This window comes from Juglans microcarpa x Juglans regia, chromosome 7D, assembly GCF_004785595.1.
Source record: "Juglans microcarpa x Juglans regia isolate MS1-56 chromosome 7D, Jm3101_v1.0, whole genome shotgun sequence".
Lineage (NCBI taxonomy): Eukaryota > Viridiplantae > Streptophyta > Magnoliopsida > Fagales > Juglandaceae > Juglans > Juglans microcarpa x Juglans regia.
In genome coordinates, this window is record NC_054606.1 from 13,725,587 (window position 1) to 13,735,794 (window position 10,208).

The following is a 10,208-nucleotide window of genomic DNA, read 5'->3' on the forward strand; positions in this document are numbered from 1 at the left end:
CGAGCCCATTTAATTCCCTTTTCCTTTTCAAACTCTCTGCATGCTACCACCTCCCTTTAACTTACCCTCTTACGTACTATAAATATCTCCAAACCCACGAACTAACTCTGCCACGAACCAACCAAAAACCCCAACTCAAGTACCCTAAATATTGCAGTACTCTTGATCTTCCATGACAACATTCTACGTGTTGGTGTTCTGTGATCTCCTCCTCGTTTTATCTTCTTTACACACGAACATGGCCGCTCGAGAAATCCCATCTAGCGCTCCGAGTACGATTGTGAGACCATTTGTTTCTGAAGCTCACGAGAAGGTAACCATCAAGCCTCGGTTCCATCACAAGCATCAAGTTTTCGGAGGAAAGGAATTGAAGAATTGCTTACCAAAAGGCCGGTTTAGACATTCCTCTGCTCCGAGCCGTTTCGTGAACTACCACTCGCTTGTCAATCCAGGGTGTGCTTCTTCTAACAGGCATTAACGATGACGCATGCATGTTTCGGGATTATTTAAGAACAAAAAAAGAATTTAATGGATCGAGGTGACGATCGATTGAGGTTGCCATATATATATATATATATGCATCGTTCTTCTGGCTTTAATGGCCCTCGCGGTTTGAGTAATTCGATGGGGATATTTTATATATATATATATATATATTTGAGAGAATTATTATAAGACTTCTCTCGTAACTAAACCACCTAATAGTTTTGGATGATAGTTTTTTGGGTTGATCATTGTATTCATAGTCGTAGACTCGTAGTACTGTAGCTAGGTTGGTTCTAATTCTCCTTTTACTTCTTCTTCTATTTTGTTTTGTTTTTTTTTTTTTTCTCTTTATTATTATTTTTTCCCCGTTTGATCTACTGGCTAAATGTAAGCATGCACGCCATTTTTGAACTATATATATATATATATATATGCAGCCTACCAAACGTATCTGTGTTACGTACATCAGCTAGCAGCTTGCAATAATTAGCGCCAACAAGCTCTTCCTTACTCCTTAATTAGGAGGCAAAAATCATGAAAAACAAAAATTAATTAACCATGTGTTGCGAAGCTAAGGTTATAATATTGCCTAATTTAAAATTAAGAAAATCCATTTAAGTACTTTCGAAATATGGATAGTGCCCTTATATATATAATTAATGTAGGATAGAATAGAATAGGACTTCGCGTATTCATACTCCAAAAGTTGGTAATAATTACTAGTGTTGCATTGAATCTGAAATAAATCCGGGATTTAAATTCCAGCCACTAAATTCTGACATGGAGAGAATCATGCATTCTCTTTTCACCTTGACACCAAAAACTATAAAAATAGAGAAATGATAATTGTAATTGTAAATATACAAACGTCGTATAATCATTTTAAAAAAAATAAATAAATACATGACTCACATAAAAAAAATTAATTTTTTAATAATGAGCTTTACTTTTTTTCAAAGTGACTGTATAGTACTTACGTACTCCACAACTATATATAGCATTATTCAAAAAAATTAGTACAGTTGTTTTAAACTCATTTTAAATAGAAGGAGATCATCCAAAATTTAAAAATTTGAAATTCAAATAATAGATTTTCTATGTAATTAATTAACAAAGTGGTTCACTATTATATTAATTGGTTGTAAATTGAATTATAAAACAATTGTAAAAATATTGCTATATATTCGGGTGCAAAGAGCAATAATTCACGTATATAATGTTTTTTACACCACCACTCAGGGCCCAAATGCACCGTGCATCCTGAGGCTTTTCATCATCATAGCATTCACAAGATTGACACAGCACTCAACCGCCCAGGTCCACACTGCGTTTGATTATGTTTAACCAAAGATTTTGTTCGAGAAACACATGATCTTTCGCCATTCAGCTGCAAAGCATACTACTAAAGCTACGTTTGGTTCCTTGACCGAACACAACTAAATTCAGTTCAAATTTAAACTTATTCTAACATCCAAACACTCAACTTTCAAATCACTAAACTCATCTCAACTCACAACTTCTTTACACATAAGAATCACAACCTTTTTTAACTTAACGCATATTTGCACGTAAAATTCATAACTTTTTTTAACTTCTCATAAATACATTTAAATTCATCTTAACATTCAAACACATCTAAACTCATCTTAAATAAATCCCACATAACTCACTTCATCATCTCAACTCATTACTATTCATAAAAAACTCAACTCAGCTCAACATCCAAACCAAAGATTATTATCTCACGCCCCAAGCATATGAAAAAAGTTGGTCCTAGGCTTGGCTCCTCCAACAAACCATATACCCTACCTAACGGGAAATAACGCAGCCACGTCGACAGAACTACCGAGAAATACCCTGTGATCTCCATTCATAACCCCATTCGATTTCTTTTGTTTTTTCAAGTTCATCATTTAGAAGTTCTATGCGTAAATAACGAGGAAGAAAACTGTTATCCGATCAGGATGTTTAGCCCAGTGATCCTACATGCTTGCTTGGAACCAGAAAAATGCAAGAGTTAAAACAGTAGCCGTAGGAAAGCATGCATAAAGGCAAACAGGCGTCTTTGAGGATTTAATAAACATAAAAACCTAGCTATACAAATCATCTTCATCAGCTCCACCAGCAGAAGTGGCGAATGGATCTGCCCCGTGGCCCCGGTTTGGGTCTCAGCGAACCTGAATTCAGTTCCAAAACCTCTAGACTGCTGCAACGTCTGAGCAAAAGCCTGGTATTTGCGTATATCAGCATCGCTGACACTCCTCCGAGCATACTTCATGGACTCCTCAAAATGAGCAGCTTTGATCTCTGCCACCTCATCGTCCACATCCTCCTCCATAGCCTCAGGATTCTCCCTTCCCCTTCTCTCCCTCTCTATATCCTGCAATAATATCAAATTACATCAAAACTCGAGTCAAGCTATATCTGTGTAATAATTATTGCACCCCACTGTTCAAAAATAAAAAATATTCCTTTCACATTTTTTAGGAAAATGCTTGGTTGCCCTCCAAATGTGCCCCCTAGTGCATTTTCTTTTCTTTTCTATTTTAAATGTTTAAAAAAGGTACACTGGATGTATAAAAAGAGAAAATGCCTAGCTAGGGAGCAGAAATAGATATAAGGAATCATCAACAAAGCCCAAGAGGAAGAAATTAGAAATTTATCCAATCTAGGCCAAACCCAAAGCTATAGAAGAAACAATATGCATTACAATTACAGAATGGCAGTGGAGTACGGTTTTCCAAGCGGAACATACAAGGCAACACATTTTCTAGACCTTTCAAAAATTTATAATGGGACGCAAAATCAAGGAACATGTGAAAAAGATTACCTTTTCTATGTTCTCTCTTATAGCATACTTGCATGCCCGCTGGCATATCTCTGTAATGTCAGCCCCGCTGAAACCTTGAGTATACTTGGCCAGTGCTCTCAAATCAACATCTTTTGAGACAGGTGATTTTCTCAAGCACGATTTAAAAATTTGATAGCGCGAATCCTCATCAGGAAGAGGAATATAAATTAATTGGTCGAGACGACCTGGCCTCAGAAGTGCAGGATCAATTATGTCAGGCCTGTTGGTGGCTCCAATTATGAAGACAGTCTTTTTTGCAGACATGCCATCCATCTCAGTAAGGAGTTGGTTCAGAACTCGATCAGCAGCACCACCTCCATCCCCAACGCTGCTTCCTCTCTGCAACAATAATGATTCAAAAATAAAATCTAAACCAAGACCAACAAATCAGTCACAGTCAGACGGGATAATATGAAAATCCGGATTTAATTATGTAACCCATACAAAATATCAACCATTACTCAATTAAGAGCCAAAGCTTTCATATACTTTTATCTGTTAATAAGTACCCATGCATTCTGTGTAGAGTCTACAATGCAAAGTTCCAAAAGAAAATTCATTGGAGTCAAACAATTCCTTTTTTAAAGCTGGGAGAATATTACGTACTAAACTTAAAAGCCTAAATTCAAACAAGAAACAACCTGAGTAGCAATCGAGTCGAGCTCATCAAAGAAAAGCACACATGGCGCAGATTGTCGAGCCTTGTCAAAAATTTCTCGAACATTGGCTTCACTCTCACCAAACCACATTGTCAGCAGTTCAGGGCCTTTGACACTGATGAAGTTTGCTTGACATTCATTTGCAATTGCCTTGGCCAAGAGAGTTTTCCCACATCCTGGGGGACCATAGAAAAGGACCCCTTTTGAAGGTGACATTCCAAATTTCTCGAACTTCTCTGGGTGCTCCACAGGATACTGAACAGTCTGTCACAGAGAGAAGGCAAAACAAGTTTACAGATATTCAACGGTGAAAGAATTCACAAGAAATAAACCGAAATCCAATCTAGAAGAAAGACTTACCTCTTGAAGCTCCCGCTTAACATTCTCAAGGCCTCCAATGTCCTCCCAGCTGACATTAGGCACTTCAACAACCTGTTCAAACATTAATCAATCGAAAAATTTACCTTAAAATTTTAAGCATCTATACAACAAGAGTAAAGAAACCTAGCGAAAGATTTCATCAAAATGAACTCACAGTTTCACGCAAAGCAGATGGGTTGCTTGTTCCAAGAGCGGTGTGGAAGTGCTCATTGGTAACAGCCATGGAGTTAAGTATCTCAGCATCAATAGATTCATCTTCCAAGTCAATCACATCCATTTTCTCTCTAATGCACTGCAGTGCGGCTTCAGTACAGAGAGCTGCAAGATCAGCACCAACATACCCATGGGTATCTTTTGAAATTCTTTCCAAGTCAACCTGTAGGGTAAGCAGAATTTACTACCAGTTCTATGGTAATAAAGTTAGGCATCTATTAACAGAACATGAGATATAAAATCTATTACCTAAATAATTTCTGGAGCATCCTCTTTGTTTTCTAATCAGCCACCTCATCATTTCATTTTAGGGTAGTAACCCATCACAACCCTCCACATGCAAAAAAACCCTTCTATTGCATTGTCTTTATTACTACAATAAACTCACTCGATTATTGACATGAAGATTTTTTTAAAAAAAATACAAATAGCTCAGAAGATGAAATGTTTGCTACCATTTATGACTACTAATTCAATGGAGAGAGCAAAAAAGACTTTTCATCTTATACTGGATATTGATTTCCCATTACTTCTCTCTTTGGCTTTTCCAACATTAATCTTATTGTAGTTATTGACTTTTTGCTCTTTACTCTTTTGACTTCCTCATGTAATAACTATTATATTTTAATTGCATGGGTCGACGACTAGTTTACTAGAAGTTCAAGCAAATGCTGAGTTCATATTGCAGGTCATGTGCCATCATAGTATTTTGAGTCCACAATTGGATCCAAATCCACAAGAATCTGTTCCAGCTCTAATATATATCATAGCACTGGACAACAAGGTCAAAATAGGCGAACTTACATCATCAGAGAGCTTCATGTTCTTGGTATGGATACGAAGAACTTCAAGACGCCCAACTTCATCAGGAACACCAATGTCTATTTCCCTATCAAACCGACCAAACCTTCTCAAAGCCGGGTCAATGCTGTTTGGACGATTTGTAGCCCCAATAACAATAACATGAGCCCGAGATTTCAGTCCATCCATAAGAGTCAACAGTTGTGAAACAATTCGCCTTTCAACTTCACCATGTGTCTTCTCCCTCTTAGGAGCAATAGAATCAAGCTCATCAATGAAAATAATAGATGGAGCATTCTTCTCAGCTTCTTCAAATGCCTTCCGGAGATTGCTCTCACTCTCTCCAGCCAATTTGGACATTATCTCCGGCCCATTAATACAGAAAAAGAACGCCCCAGTCTCATTAGCAACAGCCCTTGCTATTAATGTTTTTCCAGATCCCGGGGGTCCATAAAGCAAAATTCCTTTAGGTGGCTTCACACCAATTGATTTGAAAAGCTGAGGATGCCTTAGTGGCAGCTCCACTAACTCACGAATCTGAGCCATCTGCTTCCGAACACCGCCCACATCATCGTAACCAATTTCATCCAACCTATCCTCATCCTCCCTTCTAACAGGTTCCCCTCACAGAAGATTTCGGTGTCTGGGGCAACCACACAATAGTCCCCTGGGTCAGTTTCAATGACCTTGAACTCCACACTTCTCATACCTCCTCTGACAAGGAATAAATCTCCCTTCCTAACAGGACGATAAGCCTCCAAGAAATAAGCTGCAAACTCAACAATGGAAATGGTGTTGCATTACATTAGAAAGGATTCAACCAGTGATTTAATAAGAACTCTTGCCATAAAAAAGACATATTTGAATGTCACACATCTTAAAAGCACATTTTGAAGGGGAATTTTCAAGTAATACACCTATTTTGGTCAGTGTTCAAAATTTTCTATTAAAACCAAATGTCATATTCAAAGGTCCACGGTTCTATTTGACGTAAATTGCAACCAATATATGCATGTAAGATGAGACTCACAGTAGAATAAGTCAATGCTCTAAAACTCCCAGAACCTTGACACAATTGCACTAACTCCTTTAGAACTTATGGAAAGAGTAAATAGATCCTTCTGTTAGACTTCCCTCTAAATTGATAGCGGCACCATGACAGTCATGTGGAATAACAACACACACAGCGAAAGAGACAGACCGGACTAAGAGAAAATTTTTAGAAAAACCAAAAAAGGATAAGAAACACAAGAGTGCTTCCTAAAAGAATCTTCAATCACCATAGCAACCTCCCTTCTCTACCACAACCCAATCCAACTGAGATTGCCAGATATAGTAGTTGTACTTGTCTTGAACCTTCTACACCCTAACTATTTCCACATCCATGATGCAAGGGGCTTGAGACAAGTGGCCCAATATCAACAACTTGATATATCTTGATAGCCTCCATGGGGATGGATAACTGACAAGTTGCTTTTAACTGAACCCCAAGGAAGAGATTTGTCCCTTTGCTTCACCAACCAATTCATCCTTGAAGCACATCCACTCTTTCCCTCAACGATACTACCGTGCTCCCCCAATCCTTGACCTAACAGAAATCCTTTAAAGGTTTTCAGGTATAAAGTTCTGATCTTTAAGGGTCGTAGGTACCAATTTCACTTAAAAGTTAAAACATTTTTCCTTTTTCTTGTCTCTCGTTTGGGATGGTTAGTGCAGTTTTGGATGGTGTTCGCTATGATGTTAGAGATGGCAATGGTAGAGAGGGTCTATACCGTGTCCTTTGGAAGCCCATCACAATCACATGGAAAATGAAGGCTAACAAAAGGCTCAGTTAACTTATCAAAAAATAAATTAAATAAAATAACATATGCTCCCAGTTGAACCCCTTATCCAAATAGAATAGGAGAAAGAGAGGAGCCACTAATCTCATTTGGCACAAGGAGGATATATTCGATCAATTCACAAAACCAACAAAAATAAACTAATTCATAATTTCAAACAAAGGTGACAGTTTACATGTAAATCTCAATTCACCACCAACTAGAAAGAGTCCACACCCCTTACTCTTTTGTAACTAGAAAAAAAAAAAAAAAAAAAAAGAATCCTTATCTCATGGCCAAGAATACTCCCCAATTAATGGATGTCGGAGTTCATCGAGACCAAGAATTACTCTGATAATAATTTCATCGATGAAGCTGTCTTTGAGAAGAAGAAAATCATGTTCTGGATACCTCAAATATTTTAATTCCCAAATATTGGGACAATGCACCAGAGTGAACCATAACCAATGAAGGGACCCTCCATGCAACATACCAGAACTGTGTTAATTGGAAGACATAACAAAGCGAGGGTGGGAGTAATGACCTTGAATGAAGGCAAATGTTTACTTTCCTACAATCTCCAGCTTAAATAACAAACAGTTTGAAAAAGTGTCTCAAGGGGAGGGAAAAAGAAACAGTAAAAACCTTCTGCTTGAAATGAAGAAAACTTAAGCATTGGCAAATGCATCAAAACCTGATTTTTATTTTTTTCTGAATCTCTTTCTATGTCTTGCTAAATGAATTTCTAGTACACATTGCGTTGGCATTTTGAATGATAAATTCATTTCTCATCAAAAAGAAATGCATAAAAGAAGAAAGTATCCACATTCATGGTTAAAACACTTACGTTTCAGGTATGCATCAAACAGACTACCAGTAACCCCTTCAATAGTATCATCAACTGGCAGTATGTGGACACGTTTCCCATACTTCACATCAGGGCACTGGTGGACAGATACTACATCTCCAAGCCGAACCCTCAGATTTGATCTAACAACCTTGTTCATTCTAATCTTTGGAACTTCACACGTGTCATCAGCAAGAGCAATGCAGATTGTATCCTTACGTTTCTTGCCCTGCCATCCAGTTTGCCAAATATAATTTTTATTTAAAAAAAAAAAAAAAAAAAAAAGACATAACGAACAAAATACTCTACCACTGCATTTATAAAGTTTATGAAACAAACACGAGCATGGGAATGCAAACAACAACCGCACAGGAATACAATGACTTCAAACGCCAAGTTTTTGTTCATTAATCACACCCAAACTCCAACTATTTTCTGTAATATCCTACTAATTTGTTGCAAATTCAAACAATCTTCATCGTACAGAAAAAACTTATAAAGAAAAAGGCACCACCATAACTGCAAAAAAAAAAAAAAACAAAACAAAACAAAAAAAGATATTCCCACGGAACTAGATTAGAAAACTTGCTATACAAGCTCTATCATTTCAAGTCACTAGGCTTAATTCAAGAATAATTTTCATGCCAAGGCTCTTTCCCAGAGAATTAAAAATTTGAGGAGAGCAGACTTGGTTGTGCAAACTGGCATTTAATTTGAAATAAAAAAACTCTGGAAGAAATTTGAGGAGCATAAAGCTTTTTTTTCCTGGGGGCCGAGAGGATCAATTAGCCATATAGATCAATTGAAGTATAGAGCAACCTGACCATGGACCTGGAATTGGTACCGGAAAACTACCCTAATTCCATGGCATTCAAGCTAATAAATACCAAATAAGGAACATCCATTGGCTGGCACAGATATTGCGAGTGATCATGAACTCCATTAGTTCGTCAAGGAGGGAAGAAAAAAAAGAATATGTAAGTCATTAAAGATCGTAAACACTCAATCCCCCTAAAGTATTCATGGCATAGCAAAAAAGTGGAAGATAAAAGAGTTAACCAGAGCCAAGAACAAACATTAACATACTGAGCTAGTCAACTCCTCAAAGCATAACTCAACCCCCCAAGCTGTTTCACCAAACTCTTTGAAGCAAAAACAATATCCAATGATTGTGCACCCAAGATAAAGCTCCATTATAGCCAAAATAAATAAATAAAACTCCGCAACCAACATCTTGGCTATTTCTCACAAAACGATGAAATAAACCCCTCAAAGCCTCTAACTTCAACACAAACAAGCACGACACCAATAATTCATATAATTTTTTTTTTATAAGTACAAATTGGGGAGGAAACCTTGTTACGATAAGTTTGCATCCCACGTAATATCCCTTGATTGTGCCTAAGGCCACTCCTAAGCTTGACACAAACCTATTTCAGGAATCCAATCAAACCCTCTCCAACCATAACAATAAACCTAATAATCTATTACCTTGATGAGAATCGTATCACCGCGAAAGAGCTGGAGCTTCTCCATGGTCTCTGGGTGCAACGCCACTACCGAGTTGTCATCGTTGACCGCCTCGTCAACGACTAGCCGGTTTGGCGACTTTTTCCGCTCCAGAATCGCCGTCGAGAAGTCCTTCTTCCCTGTTTTCCTGAAATTACCATCGAGGAAAAAAAATAAAACTACTAAATATCTGGAAATCAGGGTTTCAAAAAATCGACACTAAAATTTGCTACAATTATGGGGGGCAGTTGACATACGAGTCAGAGGATTCGGGTTTGTTAGCCATAATTGGAGAGTTTTTTAGGGTCGGAAAATTGTGAGACGAGGCGTAGATCTCTTGAGACGAGAGGGAGCGGGTTTATATATTAAAAATTGGGGGCTCTAAGACCGACTTGTTTGGCAAGAAATATTTCTGTGGTGGTGTTTGGCTGCTGGGAATTGGGAGATTTGGAATGGGAAACTATCACTGCGAACTCTCCATTTTTTTTTTTTTTTTTTTTTTTTTTTTTTTTTTTTTTTTTTTAATGTCGGGAGCCTCTCCAAGGAAAGGGCCCTTCGGACCTATCCCTGCAGAGTAAACTTCAGTCCCGCACACCACACTCTCGAAAGTTTTCCTATATGAAACTGATTAAATCGTTGAT

The 10,208-nt window shown here is 37.7% G+C and overlaps 1 protein-coding gene across 1 annotated transcript; it reads right to left on the reverse strand.

The window, feature by feature from the left end:
- Nucleotides 1–2,351: 2,351 nt before the first annotated feature.
- Nucleotides 2,352–10,004, reverse strand: LOC121239610 (cell division cycle protein 48 homolog). The gene is given in 11 exon segments (XM_041136887.1): nt 2,352–2,653; nt 2,656–2,866; nt 3,317–3,676; nt 3,979–4,260; nt 4,357–4,428; nt 4,532–4,753; nt 5,395–6,017; nt 6,020–6,160; nt 8,059–8,287; nt 9,550–9,715; nt 9,825–10,004. Coding segments are annotated over 11 exon segments (2,412 nt in total). The 5' UTR covers nt 9,854–10,004; the 3' UTR covers nt 2,352–2,576.
- Nucleotides 10,005–10,208: the final 204 nt, after the last annotated feature.